We start from the raw sequence: 17,657 nt of genomic DNA on the forward strand, positions 1-17,657 counted from the left end.
GTGAGTGAGAACACGGAAGGTGGACTGTAATTTGGAAAAGTCTGAGGACATCTAAGTTGGTGCATAAAGAAGAGAATGTATTTTAGATGGTGAGATACTGAAGTTCAGAGGGATGAGACATCCTTGTACAGAATGATAACTCCTAGGTCCTGCAAGCAATTAGGAAAGGAAATGGTTAAGTTGACCTTTTTATTTCAAGAGTTTGAATACACGATTATGGAAGTGTTACTGCAATGATATGGCACCTTGGTGACTCTGCACCTGGAGTATTGTGGACAGTTCAGGTCTCCATGCCTAGGAAAGGATGTACTCTTCAAAGAGGAAGGTTCACTAGTCTGGTTCCAGTGACGGCAGGTTTAACATATGAGGAGAGATTGAGGAGACGAGTCTGTACTCTCTACAGTTGAGAACATTCTCATTGAAATGTCCATAGTTATCACAGGGCATGGCAGGTTGGATGCAGGGAGATGTTTCCCTGCCTGAGGAATGTTGGACCTGAGATCAGTTTCAGAACAAGGAGCAGACCAATCAGGTGAGGAGGAATTTCTCAACTCAGTGGATGGTAAATTTTTGGAGCTCTCTGTGCTGGAGGGATGTGGAGGCGCAATCACTGAGTTGGTTCAAAATAGACCAATGGTGTCTTGGTATTGGTTTACTATTGTCACTTGTACTGAGGTACAGTGAAAACTTATCTTGCATACCGATCATACAGATCAATTCATTACACAGTACAGAGTGCATTGAGGTAGTACAGGTAAAAACAATAACAGTACAGAGTAAAGTGTCACAGCTACTGAGAAAGTGTAGTGCAATAAGGGGCAAGGTCACACAAGGTAGATCGTGAGGCCATAGTCCATCTCATCATATAAGGGCCGCTTCGTAGTCGTTCCTGGAGGTTGGAAGATCGCCAGCCCTGTGAGAAGATTTAAAAGAACATTTAGTAATAGTTAGTGACATAGAGTTTAAATTTAAAAGTGTAGAACGATTATAGTAAGGGTAATGAGTAGATCCACGCTCCGGTGTCATCTTGCATTGCTTTTCTGGGGATACTGCAGTGAAATGTGGGGTAGAAGATAATTCATGACCTTGATGAATGGTGGAGCAGGCTGGAAGGATGAGTGGCCTCCTCTGCCTCCAGGTTCTTGTGTTCTTGTGCTGTTCTGGCCCTTCACTCACACCACAGTAACAGATCATCTAGACCTTGTCACATTGCTACCTGTGGGAGCTTGCTGAGTGCAAGTTGAGCTCCAAGTTTCCAGTGACAGTACTTTGGTACTTCCCAAGATGCTGTGTGATGACCCACTATATAAATGCTGATATTTTGCCGCCTTGTTCCCTGGGCATAGAGTTTCATATCTGGCAAAAGATAAATGGACAAACTTTCCGAAGTTACCCTGGTCTGGCCGCTAAGAAATGATTGCACACAGTGAGAGTCATTGGATTGGCCAGATGGTCCCAGGCACTGGTTCACAAGGTTTTTGATTGAAAACTAAATTAGAAAGATGGACTAAATTGCATTGTGGATTATCCACTGAGGGAACCAAAAGGGGGGGCAGCGCTAAGTTAATCGGACAGATGGTGCTTCAATTCAGCCTTGCTCAACCTTTGACTTGGGTTTAACAGTACAATTTAACAGCTGATTCTGGTGTGTGATTCTTGACCTGTGCTGAGCAAACTGATATCAACAGATTTTGTGACCGTTATGGAGCTCAGAATCTGGCCCTTTGGCCCACCATGTCCATGCTGACCCTCGAGTACCCATCTATACCGATCCCATTCACCAGCACTTGGTGCGTAGCCTTCTATGCCTCAGTGATTCAGGTGCTTGTCCAGATGCTGCTTAAATGTTGATAAAGTGCCTCCATCCACCACCTTCTTGGGCAGTGTGTTCCAGATTTTAACCGGCTCCTTGGCGAAAAAATTCCTCTTCGGATCCCCTCAAACTCCTATTCCTCACCTTAAACCCATGCCCTCTGGTCCTGGAGACCTCTGCCACAGGGAAAAGATCCTTACCATCTACTCTACCTATGCCTCTTGTAATTTTGTACCCCTCTGTAAGGTCCCCCCAAGCCTCCTCTGTTCCAGCGAAAACAAACCCAGCTTATCCAGTCTCTTACTCATAATGGAAATGTTCCATCCCAAGCAGTGTCCTGGTGAATCTCCTCTGCACCCTCTCCAGTGCAATCATGTCCTTCCAACAGTGTAGCAACCAGAACTGCATTCAATATTCCAGCTGCTACCAAAGCAAAGTTTGATAAAGTTGTGCCAAGACCTCCCTGCTCTTATGCCCTGACTAATGAAGGCAAGCATCTGGTATCCCTTCTTCACCACTCTATCTCTCCATGCTGTTACCTTAGGATCTGTGAACTAATACACGAATGTCCCTTTGTCCCTCAGTATTCTCCAGGGATCTACTGTTGGTATGTATGTTCTCCCTTATTGGACCTCCTGAAGTGCATCACCTCACACTTAACAGGATTACATTGCATCTGCTGTTGCTCTGCCCAGTTTACTGGCTGGTCAATGTCCTCTCTGTTCTCACTTGTCTACACCACCACCAACACTTACTGATCATACCACCTCCATTCACCTGAGCAACTAATGTAATAGCAAACAGCAAGAGTCCCAATACCAAGCACTGTGGTACACACCACTGGTCACTGGCTTTCAGTCACAGAAACCTCGCTTTGAATAAAGGTATGACATTCACTGTTCTCTGGTCATCTGTCACCTCACCTGTGGCCAGGGAAGATGTAAGTATCTCCATCGGGGCCCTGTGGCCAACCTTGTCTTCGCCAGCATGATGCCAAATTAAACTAATCCCAATTGACTGCACGTGGTCCATATCCCCCTGTTTCCTGCCTGCTTGTGGTCTGTCTAAATGCTGTTCAACTGTTGCAATCGTATCTGCTTCCACCACCACCCCTGGTAGTGTGTTCCAGGCCTCCACCACTCTGTTTTCAAAAAAAACCTGTCCTACACATCTCCTTTCAACTTACCACCTTGCACCTTGAATACATGCCCTCTAGTATCAGACATTTCGACTGTGAAAAAGATACCGGCTGTCTACTCCATTGATTGCCTCTCATAAACTTAGAAAACTTCTATCAGTTCTCTCCACAGCCTCCAGAGAAAACAACCCAAGTCTGTCCAAACTCTCCTTATAGCTTGACTCTGACACTGGGTGTAGTCTGTATGTCTGACTGCCGGCTCTGGGACCGGCTGCCCCCATCTGACTGCCAGCTCTGGGACCGGCTGCCCCCGTCTGACAGCCGACACTGGGTGTAGTCTGTGTGTCTGACTGCCGACTCTGGGACCGGCCGCCCCTGTCTGACTGCCTACACTGGGACTGGCCGCCCCATCTGACTGCCAACTCTGGGTGTGGTCTGTATGTCTGACTGCCGACACTGGGACCGGCCGCCCCTGTCTGACTGTATCAATTCATGACACAGTGCATTGAGGTAGTACAAGGTAAAACAATACAGAATGCAGAGTAGTGTGTCACAGCTACAGAGAATATGCAGTGCAGGTAGGCAATAAGGTGAAGTTCATAACGAGGTAGATTGAGGTTAAGGGTCCATTTTATCGTACTAGTGAACTGTTCAATATTCTTAGCAACAGGACAGAAGCCGTCCTTGTTCCTGGTGGTACATGCTTTCAGACTTTTGTGTCTTTGACCTGATGGGAGAGGAGAGAAGAGAGAATGTCCTGGGTGGGTGGGGTCTTTGATTCTGCTGGCTGCTTTACTGAGGCAGTGAGAAGTGTAGACCGAGTCCATGAAGGGGAGGCTGGTTTCTGTGATGTGCTGAGCTGTGTCCACAACTCACCGCAGTTTCTTGCTGATCACCTTCCCCCTCCAGAATGCCCTGCACCTGTTCTGAGACATCTCTGACTGGGCACCAAGGAGGCAGCATACCATTCTAGAGTCTTGCCTAGTCCCCTCACAATCGAGCCCCCTATCACTATAACTCTCCTCGTCTTTCTCCTCCCCTGCTGGTCAGGAAGTAGCTGCAGCTAGGCAACCTTCCTGCATATATGGCCACCAGGGCTGCTGGAAGTCCCCCTGATCTCCCACCTATTGGAGGAGGAACATGCCAAGGGTCCAAGTTCTCCTGCTATAGATGACTCCTGAATTACCTGAGCATTGTAAATTCAGGTACTAACCAATTACCCTGGGGGTGTAATTCCACTCTAAGCACAACCTTCTACAATCTAAAGTCCAACCTTTACTTTACTTCAATGAATGAAAGTAGTAGAGAAAGGTAGAAATGCCCAGTTGTCACCTCACCAACACCTTCACTCTGACACCAGTTCAGAACCAGTTCAATAGTCATGTGATCTCAGCAGCTCGGAAAGCCTGGAATCATCAAGGATCCTTGTGTATGCCTACCTGATAATGGTAACCAAGTTCAGGATGCCTGCCTCGGTCGATTACCCTGCTGGTCTTGGCTGTTCACGTGCCTGTGAAGGATGTTTATTGTCAGGTCACTGTGATCACACAGTCTCTGATTTCTTCGATAGATTTGTAGCCAAAATGCGTTCCTTGATGTCAAACATTGTGACTGTTTTACTACTCTTGGTGGATATTTCTCATTAGTGACTGTCTTGATGGGCTGCTGTGTGTAGCAGCCTTGGAGAGTGACTGGATTGGGAATAAGGGTGAGTGATGGTCAGGACCCACTAGGTGGCAATGTTGTGCAGATGGTACCTGGCCCTCCCAGAGAGAGCCTGACAGTTCGAGTCCCACTCACCTGAGCACCCATGTTACCTCAACTGGGGGCATTTGGTAAGGCACTACAGTTGATGTATGCCCCCACTCAAGGCAGCTACTTCTGTTAGGAGAGTATGCACATCACTGTTCCTCAAAGTGTACACTACTGAGGGAATTTACCACTGTACAGCACATGTCCACGCTGGATTTTCTACTGATGTGTAGTGAATAAACATCACTGGCAGCAGATACTGTAGAATAGTGAGTACACACCCTACTGGGGGCATTCACGGCAGAACAGTAAGCAGACACGTCCCTGGGTGAAGTTACTTCATTGCAGTGACTCTAATGCCAGAGTGGCCACTTGCTAACATATTGTGCATTGATGCCCCATTGGGGACATTTACTGTGGCGGGGGGGGGGGGGGGGGGGTGGTGTGGTCAGTATACAACTAAGGAATACATGTACTGCTTGCAGTGTTACACATCCCTGTGGGGGCTGACGGCAAGGCACTATTGGTAGGAAAAAAATAGAAGTGGTAAGAGATTGAAAGGTGTTGGTGTTCAGAGGGACCTGGGTGTCCTTGTACACAGATCACTGAAAGTCAGCACATTGCTTCAGCAAGCAATCAGGAAGACACCCAGTATGTTGACCTTTATTGAAAGAGGATTTAAAAACATTTTGCTCCATTTATATGAAACCCCAGTGAGACCACATCTGGAATTCTTTGAGTGTCCACAACATTCCAGATGTTGGAATCTGGAGCAACAAACTTACTTCTGGAGGAACCACAGAGCTCTGCTAGTCATCTGTTTTTTCCCTCTGGAATACTATGTACTGGTCTGTTCTACTGAAGTAGGGAAGGCTTTATTTATGACAGGCAGTGCACCAAATGTTTGGCAGGTTGGCTCACGGGATGGATGGCCTCGCTTACAAGGGGAGTTTAAGCAGAGGGGACCTGTAGTCACCTGAGTTTAGAAGATTGAGGGGTGACTCATTGAAATGCACAATCTTTGTTACTGAAGCTTGGGAGGACAGATACAGAGTTGCAGTTCCCCTGCATGATGTGTCTGGAACCAGGGGTCACTGTGTCAAAATAAAGTTCTGACCATTCAGGATGTCTTCACCCAGATGAAGAGGAGACAGGTGGAAGCAAGAAGCAGAGGTTGGACAAACTTGGGTTGTTCTCTCTGGAGCAGCAGAGGCTGAGGGGAGACCTGATAGAGGTTTATAAAATTATGAGAGGCATAGATAGGGTAGGCAGTGAGAGTCTTTCTCCTGAAGTAGAAATGTCAAATACTAGAGGTTTTGGCTTTAAGGTGAGAGGGGAAAAATTGAGAGGAGATGTGCGGGGCAAGTATTTTATACAGAGTGGTGGGTGCCTAGGACGCACTGCCAGGGGTAGTGGTGGAGGCAGATTGTTTTATCTGGCAAACAAGAGGCTTTTAAATAGACAGATGAATATGCAGGGAATGGAAGGATATGAATCATGTGCAGGCAGAAGGAATGAGTTTAATCTGGCATTGTGTTCGGCACAGACGTTGTGGGCCGAAGGGCCTCTTCCTGTGCTGCACTGTTCTGTGTTCCATATTCAGTGCAGAGACCCATAGGTTTCTGGATACTGGGGAATAAATCGCGAAGGGTCCAATGCCAGGAGGGTGGTGCTGAGGGAGATCAGCCATGCTCTATTCAACAGCAGAATGGAAATAAAGGGCTGAAGGGCCAGATCTGCCACTGTTGGTAATGGGGCAGTTTACGGTGTTCTGTGGGAGTGCAGCCAGGGGGGATATTGTTTGTGCACAATGGTCGGTACAGATTCCAGCAGGGCATTTACAGCAGAACACTCAGTACAGGCTCAGGGAGATACATGCAGTGTCTAACATGAGGACAGACTGGAAATCAGGAAGTTGCTGCTCTGCAATGGGTACACCCCACCACTGGGGCAGTGACTGAGCACACTGGGTGTACGTCCCACGACTGGGGCAGTGGCTGTACCACTGCATGTGTACATGCCCCCTTTTTTCATGATCAGCATCACAATATCTCTCATTGACCAGCCTTGCCCTTCACTCTAACAGGAACATGCTGACGCTGAACTCTCCCTATCTCATTTCTAAAATCCCTCCCACTTACCCACTGTCCTTTACCTGCTGACAGCCTCTCCCAATTAACCTTTGCAAGTTCCTGTCTCATGCCATCAAAATTAGCCTTGCCCCAATTTAGGACTTTAACTTGTATCCCAGTCCTATCCTTTTCCATAACTATGTTGAATCTAAAATAATTATGGTCACTGGTCCCAAAGTGCTCCCCTACTGACACTTCAGCCACTTGCCCTGCCTCACTTCCTGAGAGGAGGTCGAGTGTAGCCTCCTGTCTGGTCGGATCATCACTGGTGGCTGTTACTGCACAGAAGTGAGTGTACACTTGATTGGGGTATTTCATGAACTACAGTGAATATACACCCATGTGGAGCAGTTATCGGAGTACAGGTTGTAGATATCCTACGGGGGGTATTATAGTGAGAACACACCCCATTGAGGACAGTTACTAAGTTACAGGCAGTGTACACCCCATTGGGGGCTGTTACTGCATTACAGTCTGTACACATCCAGCTTGGAGCACTGGGTGCAGGGCAGTGAGTGCACACCTCACCAGGAGCACTGGGTGCAGGACAGAGAATGTATGTCCCATTGGAAATTGCCCCCTTTTCTGAGTGAATCTCTGTAATACAATGTCTGTGGTGGCTGAGTTGTTTCCAGCTCTCCTGCTGAGTTCAACATCTGCAGGTCTATCTAATTTATTGTGTTGTGATTTATGATATGATATCGAGAGCACTGATTGCACTAAAACTGGCAGCAGCCACTGTGTCTGTAGGAGCAGAGTTTATGCAAGACTTGAAGCACTGCTGTCTCCAGAACCCTCCCCCGTCTGTCTGCAGAGTCCTCACTGTGACAATTCATGAACTCCTGTCGACTGTGAACTCCTGTGAACTTGACAATAATCCTTGTTGTAAAGACCACAGAAAAGATTTCATATTCTTGGGTGATGTATAATTGAGTTTTAACCTCACAGTAAGTCTCCCTAAGCACCAGTAAATGTAGAGGAACAGACACATGGCTCAGCTAGTGGATCTGCTGCCCACAGCTCAAGTGAATGGGGTTCAATCCTGACCTCTGGTGCTGTTTGTGTAGAGTTTGCACATTCTACCTGGGTTTCCCCTGAGTGCTCCAGTTTCCTCCCACATCCCAAGTACATGTGGGTTGGTCGTTTAATTGGCCACCTATAAATTGTCCCCTGTTTATAGATGAGTGGTAGAACCTGAGGGTAGTGGATGGGAATGTGGGGAGAATAAAATAGGATGAACGTAATGGGTTAATGGACAGCACAGACTCAGTGGGCCAAAGGGCCTGTTCCTATGCTGTATCACTCTGTGCCTTGTTCTGCGGTTTTGGGTTCTGGTAGAATACACTTCTGACACTGCTGATTGCCCTCATCGTGGGAGAAGTTTCCGGTTTCAGGTTCCTAAGCTGCCATTTAGCACAGTACAGTGGAGGGTGTCCTCTATGTGAAGTTGAGACTGATCAAGCACTCCATCTAATACTTTAACTCAACAGGTAGGTTGGTGAGGAGCAGGACAGGTGGGTTTAATTCCTTGTGTTGATTAACTGGCCCAGATCCTGTCCGGCAGCTCTGTCCTTCAGCACAGACAGGCTAGTCACCACCAATGCTGTTGACCAAGTCTTCGTGATGCTTATTTCAGTACTGTGGCCTCTGTACCCTGCGCCTTGTTGAGATGCTGTTCAACATGGAAGGTTGTTGCTTCATCAGCAGAGAATGGAGGTGGTGATCAGGAGGTTTCCTTGCCCTCGTTTGACCTGATGCCATGAGACATCGTGGTCTTGAGTCAATGTTGAGGACTCCCAGGGCCACTCCCAAACCTCCACTGTTGTTCTAATGTGTCTCCTCTTGCCAGTGAAGCAGAACACACATGAGGACTGAGATTAAGTAGTCTGGAACCTTGGTTAAGAGGCATTCAGTGAGTTGCCTGACCTCCCGTTGGTGTGGAACAGCTCTCCCAGTCAAGAGCCTTAGTTGCAAACAAATCCCGTGAAGCTGACGTCTGATGATCTGTCCAGCCTGACTCTTATTACACTTTCTTGTTATATTGTGGGCACTTTCGGCAGCTTCATGACCACGTATCCCATTAGGAACCTTGCAGATATGTTGGCTTTGAAATCCTACTTCACCCAAAAAGGTGCACGAGAGAATCTGGCCGTTGTTACCCCACCCTTTAGAAGGTCCAGGGTGCAATCTGTCACCTGGGTCAGAGCCCAGGACCCGGTGAATGGACTGGGGTGGCTGGAGAACATTTTTGTTTGGGCAGTACCTTAGGTCAGGAGTGGGGCAGTGGGAGAGGGGTCAGAGGCAAGTGCTCAGCCTGAGGAGTTGGGGGGTGGGGGGGGTGGTGGTGGTTGGTGAGGGTGTGGGGGGGGGGGGAAGGGATTGAGCCACATGGGGACCAGCGATTAGGTGATTGATGGAGGCCGGAGACTTGAGGCACCTGACCAGCGGGTTGGGGCCTGGGCCTCAGGATGTGGTGAAGAGGATTTGGGAACCTGGGAGAGTCGTCAAGTGTTGGGATCACTGCTTTGCAGGGGATGTTGGTTGTAAAGGACTTGCCTGTTGGGAGTCCCAGACCAGTGTGCCCCTGGAAGGGACTGGTTGTCTGGGAAATGTACAAAGCTGTCACTCCTGGAACAGTCTGGTTGTGTTGAATGGTGGGGTAGGCTTGGGGCGGCCAAGTGGCCTATTCCTGCTGCTGTTTTCTTGTGTAGCTACTCCTTATCATTTGTGCCATTAATTCATCCATTGTGTGCTGCATGCATTCAAATAAAGACCCTTTAGTATTGCCTCTTTACACCACTTTCCCCAGTTTGACCCCAGTCAGTGATATATATCCCTAAAGTTCTACACTTTCTCCCTTCCTGATCAGCTCAAGTTATCATTATTCATTGGGCTACTCTACACCATTGTCTTGTCCCTTCTCGCTAAATTTCCCCTCATCAGTAATAAAGCAAAATGCTGGAAAAATGCAGCAGGTCAGGCAGAATCTGTGGAAAGATGCATTTAACATTTTGGGTTGAAGTCACTTCACTGGAACTGGGAAATTCACCTGAAACCACTTTCCCTCATCTGAACCCACTCCCTCCTCCACCACTGCTGCTTAAGTTAAAACCTTCTCCTCAGCCCCTTAGTTATTTAATTTGCAAGGACAGTGGTTCAGTTGATAACAAGGAGAAATCACAGATTTTGGCTGTGATTCACCCCATTATCAAACCATGTACTGCAGGCAGAGAGGCCACAGGGCAAAGTTATTTACAGTCTCAGACCTCTAGAATGCTTGAGAAAATGAGACAAGAATAAAGTATCTTAACTGGGAAAGCTCAGGGGTGGGGTAAGTAGTAGGGTGAAGCAGTTAAAATGAATCAGGTCTCGACCCAAAGAATCAACTATTCCCTTGTCTCCACAATGCTGCCTGACCTGCTGAGTTCCTCCTGCAGTTTTTGGTCCAGAGTCCAGCACCTGCAGTCTCGTGTGTCCTAATTAAAACTTTATTGTTTGGCGATTTTTACCTTCCTACACAGGCCTGTTTTGCCAGTCTCCTCCAGAAGCTCTGTAGTTCGGATGAAACATATTAACTACCCAACGAAAGTCACAGGGATGTACCAGGAGAAGGTCAACTTCACCCTGTCAGATGCCCTCAACGCAGAGTTCAAGGAAACTCGAACCAATGAGAAGTTTGAAATGATGGAGCTAAACGATCGTTTTGCCAGTTACATTGAGAAGGTGCGCTTCCTGGAGAACCAGAATAAGGTCCTGGCCACCGAGCTCAACCAGATCAAGGGGAAGGAGCCCAGCCGGCTGGGGGAGATGTACCTGGACGAGATCCGGGAACTGCGGCAGCAGATGGACCAGCTGAACAGTGCCAAGGCTCGCCTGGAGATCGAGAGGGACAACCTGCTGGAGGACCACCACAACCTGAAACAAAGGTACGGGCCCCACATATTCTGGGAGGGAGCTGCCCACCTTCAGTCTCCCAGCTGTGGGAGAGTGCATTCCCCCCAGGAAGGGCTGAGGATCAGTCTACTCAAGTGGGCACTCCAAATTTGATGAACTCTGCCACATCCACCATTCTTAGACTCATACACAAAGAGGCCATTTGGCCCATCTCTTTGAAATAACTATCCTATTGGTTCTGTACTAACCAACCTCCAGCCCAGCCATTTTCTTGCCTCTTGCTTCCAGCTACCTTCCTGCCGTGTGTCCCAGTGAGCAGTGGGTGGGTAGTTTGCAGCAGACTCTTGCAGGGCACAGATTTGCCTGTTAAATGAAGGCCGGTTTGCATGAACCAGGCTTGTATTTCCTTGGGTTTCAAACACTGAGGGTTGATCTAACTGAGGTGTTTGGAATGAACCAAAGATCTGATAGTGTGTTAGAAACCTACACTGGGAAAGACCTTAAAATGAGATTATATCTGGTTGTGGAATAAAATTGGGTAGCATATCTTCATACCACAGTAGAAATTGGGACATCTCAGGCCAGAAGGCCTTGCATGCCATCATTAGGAGAGCTTTCAGCACTGAGCTCTTCCTGTTTGGAGGAAGAGTATTACATTGACCAAGCCGGAGTTAACAGTCAGGAGTTCCAACCAGCATCTCCAATCACTACTTCATCTCTTGCCTGTGAACAGATAGGGAATCATAGTCTGGAAGGTACACAAAATTGAAAGCCTCTCTTTCCGACTGGACATTGTTGCCCATTTCCCACTGCCATCCTGTGGTATGGAGGTCAAAGACCAGACTCCTTCCACACGTCAGTCTGGGCTGAACCATCAGAGGTAAGAAGGACCTGACCCATTGACCACACTGCTTGTCTGATGTCACACGACACTCAGACTGGAATCACACCCAATGTGGAAACCGAGAGCTCTGGGTCAGTGCTGACTTCCCATTGACTCTGTAGTCTGCTCCTTCCTTCAGGAGGGACACAGCAGTGATGTCCCAGTGAGTGGGCAGTACCGGTGATCAGAATGAGCAACAAAAATGTCTGCACTTATGAAGGTGTAATCTGATTGGCTCTCATTATCTAATTTACATGTTCCATGGGATCAATGCTTGGGTAGGAGGTGGATTTAAGAGAGAATTTGAGAACTGATCACTCACGGGTAATTGCTGACTGATTCTGGGTCAGTAGCCCTTAGAAGGAAGCTTATAGATAAGAGATTGACACCTGTTGGGAATCATGTGGGGTCTGCTGCATACCTCGTGAGTTTGAGCTGTCAACTTTGAAAGCCTGAACTGTTGCAGTTATCGCTGAACTCCTCGCTCTTTATCTGACTGAGCAGAGTCACTCCCCTAAATTCTGTTCCGCAGGTTACAGGACGAGATCAATCTGCGTACAGAAACCGAGAACAACTTGGCCACGTACAGACAGGTGAGAAACGGTGTAAGAAATCCAGGCTCTGACAGGACTCTACAAGGATAAAACCATGCGCTGCGGAGGATTGACTGAGAATGGGTTGGACAGGTGGCGGAGTAGAATCCGAATCCGTGCTGGTTAATCCAGTGTGCAGGTCAACAATGGAGGTAATGTCCAGGGCCAGATTTTGGGCGCTTGGGCAGGAGAATGAATTGGCTGGAACTGGCCTGTTACTGACATCCTACCCTAGTGATGCCCAGAGATGTATGCTACTCCATCCCACTTGTCCATAGCTGTGATTAAGTGGTCAAAAAGATTTGAATACTGGATGCTTTATCACGAGAAATGGTTGAGACTTCTTCACCTAGATATAGAAGGCTAAGGGCTAAGGGCCAAGTGCTGGAAGATGGGATTAATACAGTTGGGGCCTGCTGGTCACTTTCCGTGCTCTATGGGTTGATGAAACTCCTCATTGCATCTTTTGAGGGACAGTTGGTAGTCTGGCTGGACAATGAGGTAGAGCCTGGCACACTGGGCAAAGCAATTACAGATGGAATTTTAATCCTGATACGTGATGCATTTGAGGGGGTTCTAATAAGTGTAGGACGTACACAATGAACAGTAGGTACTTCGAGTATTGAGGAACAAGGGGACTGCTGTGAGAATAGGTTCTTTCAGGTCTTAAAGGCAGAGGGCTTCAGACACAATTCTTTGTATTTTAAAAAGGGAAAATTTATTTACAAAGACAAACCGGGGACAGAATGGATGGGAACAGATGCACACTCGCACACGGTGATCGCGAGATGTGGGGGAACTCGCAACAGGTGAGATGTGCGTGCGCGCGCACACACACACACACACAACTGGTTACAAACGATCAAGGGATAAACAATACAATGGCTGAACACCTTCAATCTGGACAAGCATCAAGCATTGGCTCTAACACTCCCCGGGATCTTTATCTACCCTGAAGTAGTGCACAGCTTACCTCAACATCCTCAGAGAGAGAGAGAACAAACCAGCACATGCAGCACTTTTTGTAGTGCCGGAGAGCTGGGTGGAGCCAGCCTAGGTGATTCAAAAATGTCCAATGGGCCATGGCCAGGTACAACAGGTATTTACATACACCTGATGGTCAAGGTGTGTACTAATGGGTGCGTGGAGCCAGACCTTGATTGACAGTGGTGTTACTTTCGGCCATGTGCTCAATGGTGTCATCCTAGCCAGAGGGGTCAGTGTTGTCACAGTCATGTGACAGCCATGACCTTTCACACTACATTCCACCCCTCGAAAGCTACATCACATGCCAATCAAGGGAATAACTAGAACCAAACTAAGAAACGTATGTCAGGGTGCAGTACTAATGGAAGGCAGAAGTGGCTTTAATAACTTGACAAGCACAGCACAAAATACAGATAGCCATAACAATTAAAATGAGGGTAGTGGCCCAGTGGATGACAGTTGCCCACCATCCACCCCCCACCCCCCCAGAGACCCAAATGGCCACCAGCTTCCCCATGAGCTGTCATGCTGGAGGAGCTGGTCTCTTGCTTTTTGGATTTTGGCCACCGAGTCCCTAATGTGAGCAGCCAGGTCCATGATGTTGCTGGACGCATCTGGGATAAAGGTACAGCACTCCTTCCCAACCACTGCTCAGGTTCCACCTTCTGCAGTGAGTAGGTAGTCCAGGACCATCCAGTTCTGAAGGGCCATCAGCCTGATGGCAGCCAGCTCCACTGCTGTCTGCGTCAGGGCATACTTGGTATGCTGCAGTGACAGTTTCTGTTCATCAGCCATTGTCTGGAGCACACTGGTCATCTTGATGACTTCACGGGACAGTTGGGCTGTACCATATGTGGGGAAGGCAATCATCCAGAACCTCTGTCTCATTGATGGCTCTTTTGTTCCAATGGTCGATATATGCTGGGTGCTCCCAGAGGTCATCGAGTGCGTTGATATAGGGTACCACAAACGCTGGGAAGCAGCAACTGTACCAGCTCGTGGGGAGCCACAGGTAGGCATGGTGCCTGCAGACCCAGTGGATGCCATTCTAAGTCCAGGGAGTTTCCAGCTTAGTGGCACCGCTGGCTGTGGCCCCTGGGTACCAGTTGCTCTCGCAGTCACTGTAGCTGACTGGAAAGGTGGAAGTGTGGTTGTTTTGGAGTCTGCAGCAATATTCTCTCGGCTGACTGGATGACTCTGAGGGTCGGGACTCTGGTTGAGGTCAAATTGTAAGAAGGGAAATACCAGCTCCTGAAACACCCACCCCATCGGGAATCACTGGAAGGAATGTGCTGTAGTGGTGAGGGGAGTGGTGAGGAACTGCCATCTGGCAAACCCCACCCACCCCCCCAAAACCAATATACCAAACCTGACAGGCAAAAAGTCTGTGTAAACAGTACATTTGAAGATCATCCAGGGGGATCTGTTAGTGGTAGAGCTTCACCGGCGTGTGCTGGGGTTTGGGCACAAGTCCCACAGTCTGATTGATTGGAGGTGCTGGAGAATTCATAAGCAGCTCTGCGCCCTTGGATCTTCCGCCAGAGGCTCCATTCGGTGACCGTCTCACTGGCCGAGACCTGCAATTCAAAAGGGACACCTGCCTGGTGGGGAGTAAGTGGCAGTGCTTGTCCCACAGCTTGCTTTGCTGCTTCAAAAGCGGCCTGTTGTTCAGGTCCCCATAAGAATGTGACTTTTTTTTTACAAGAGATTAAGCCATGGCAGATAGTGGGGCTATGAATATCTAAATCTACCACTGCCTGCCAAGGCTTGTCCAGGCCCCCTGCAATGGCCTCAGTGATATCTCTGCATCTCCCTGGCACTCTGTACTGTCGGCTATAGCCAACTTTGGAGGGAGGGGGAACAACTGGTTCACATTTGGCTGCCCCAACCATGACTGTAGCCCGCGTGACCCCAAATGTAAACATGCCCCAGTTAGTATGGAGGGACTGTCCCTTTAAGACATTGATCCCTAGGATGCACTCGGGCAAGTTTTCTATCAGCACTGTTATGGGTCGAGGGGCTTGGTTCCCGATGGCCACGTGGACTGTGACCTCCTTCGCGGGCAAAAGGGAACCCCCTAACCCCTCTATCTGCATCTGTGCCCCCATTCACACAGCAGGGTTACCCGGGATGATGGTGTGTTGGGGACCCATGTCGATGAGTGCCATCCACCTCTGTATGTTCCCCCTTCCCCAATGTACAGCGACGGGTATATGTGGCCTCAGGTCTCCCAGGCAGGAGAGGGCAGTGGAACAAATGTGCCGGGACCCCTGGCCGCCTTCCTGTGGGAGGGGGGGTGGGGGTCTGCCACCCCGTGGGTGAAGGTTCCTGCTGGCAGAGATGGGCTATTTCCTGTCTCAGCAGGTCCTGGAGCTCAGCCTTGGGGGCAGGAGAGATTGTTTTGAGTGGGGGAGGGACAGGGGCAGTGTTGTCAGGCTTGATCCCAGGGGGATTGTGGGTTTTCCCCTGGCCAGATGTCCCCCCGCAACGCTCTTTCCAAACTGTGTAAATGGTGGGGGTTGGGATCCCATCTATGCTGGCACGGTCCACCCCTGCGCGCAGCAGGTCAAAGAATAGCCATTTGTGTGTAAAACGGGGGGTTGTGTCTCCAGCCCTCATCTTTGTCCTACGGACCTGGGTGGGCTTCCCCTGCTGCAAGAACTCTAGCCCTTCCAGGAGGGTGATGGCATCCCACACTGTCTTCCCATTAGCCGGTCCCATGAGGGGTAGGACCACTGGCCTTAAAATCGGGGCACACAGTGGTGACCAGGTATCCCGTTTGCGCGCTGGTCACCCTGGTGTTTTCTAACAGCTTGTGACTGCTGGGCCTCTCAGATGCCAGTCACCAGCACCCATTCCCTGACAACCCTGGTGCCCTCACTGACCGTGCTCCACTGCAGTTGCCTGTGTAAGTCCCATTCGAGGAGGGTAGGGTCCCAGACCCTCACTGCAGTCACTACCCAATCCCACAGGGTAGTGACATTCCCAGCCCCTCCCAGTGGTGCCCACAGGGCATTGTTAATGCTCTGTTGTTCAGACAAGCTCCCTAGGGTGCTCGCTTCCTGATGAGAGGCTCAAGTTTGAGGGGCCCCCCTCATCCCACAGCCGGAGCAGCCACGTAGCCAGGTACTTGCCCGGCTGCTGGTGGTACTGATCCGCCAGCTGGGTGAGCTTCTTGACGGAGAAATCCCAGGTCTCCGTAGTCTTGGAGGGACCATGGGCACTCTCTCCCACCCCCAACCCCCCCCCCAACAGGGTCCTCATCCTGACTCCCCTCCCCTCTGGCGGACCCGGGACAGCGTGGTGACGGGTCTAGCATGCAGGGGTTTGGGTGGGTAGGGGGGAGGGCGGGTGTGATGGGATCCAGGCTCTTCTGGCACCCCTTCCTCGTCAGTATCCATCCATATATCCCCATCCCCCAGCCACGTGTCCAGCTTGTTGCCGCGCTGGACCAGGGCTCAAATTTTTAATGGGTCTAGCTGCCAGCCAGACTGGCAGGCTGCCTGTGCCTGCTGTAGCTGAATCAGCCTGCAGGTGACCTCAGTCCCTCTGGCCTCGGTCACTGGCTCAGGTCTGAGCAGTCTGGACTGCCTGCTGCAGAACACAGCAGTGCTGCTGGAGCTCCTTTATCTCCATGTATTTCTGGAGACATGTATTCTGCATCTGGCTAGTAATCCCAGCTTGGCATCTCAGGAGGGACGCAAGCAGCTAGAAGGCACCCCTTTGGCCCTGGGGAACCCCGACTTCTGGAGGAGGGCAAACACATGGTGCCCCAGTTTCTCACCACGTGGATCTAACTGCTCGGCCCAGTCCACTGGCTTACTGTGGTCTGCCAGCATACTGGCCAAGCTCCCAAATCCCTCACTCTCATCAGTCCAACCAGGAATTCTCTCCTCAGTGCCTACGCTAGCCTTCTTATCCCTGTTCCAAAACATCCTCCCCACATCTGTGTCCAGCCAAGACCTTTAAGAACCTGCTCGCGGCGCCAAATGTTGAGAGAAAAGGTTCTTTCAGGTCTTAAAGGCAGAGGGCTTCAGACACAAGTCTTTATAGTTTAAAGAGGGAAAATTTATTTACAAAGACAAACGCAGGGACAGAATGGATGGGAACAGATGCACACTCACGCACACATACACACGGGTGATTGCGAGATGTGGGGGAAATTGCAACAGGGGTGAGATGCGTACACACACACACACAACTGGTTACAAACGATCAAGGGATAAACAATACAATGGCTGAACACCTTCAATCTGGACAAACATTGGCTCTAATGCTCCCCAGGATCTTTAACTATCTACCCTGAAGTAGTGCACAGCTTACCTCAACATCCTCAGAGAGAGAGAGAACGAACCAGCACATGCAGCACTTTTTGTAGTGCCGGAGAGCTGGGTGGAGCCAGCCTAGGTGATTCAAAAATGTCCAATGGGCCATGGCCAGGTACAAAGGGTATTTACCCAGTCCC

The 17,657-nt window shown here is 49.5% G+C and overlaps 1 protein-coding gene across 1 annotated transcript in view; it reads left to right on the top strand.

Moving 5' to 3' along the window:
• gfap (glial fibrillary acidic protein) overlaps positions 1 to 17,657 on the top strand; it is a 40,506-nt gene that overhangs the window by 4,674 nt on the left and 18,175 nt on the right. Inside the window, exons 2-3 of the mRNA XM_052038857.1 lie at positions 10,357 to 10,761; positions 12,145 to 12,205. Of these exons, the coding sequence (XP_051894817.1) occupies positions 10,357 to 10,761; positions 12,145 to 12,205 (466 nt within the window). The remainder of the gene's footprint in view (positions 1 to 10,356; positions 10,762 to 12,144; positions 12,206 to 17,657) is intronic.

Source organism: Pristis pectinata, chromosome 25 (genome assembly GCF_009764475.1).
Source record: "Pristis pectinata isolate sPriPec2 chromosome 25, sPriPec2.1.pri, whole genome shotgun sequence".
NCBI lineage: Eukaryota > Metazoa > Chordata > Chondrichthyes > Rhinopristiformes > Pristidae > Pristis > Pristis pectinata.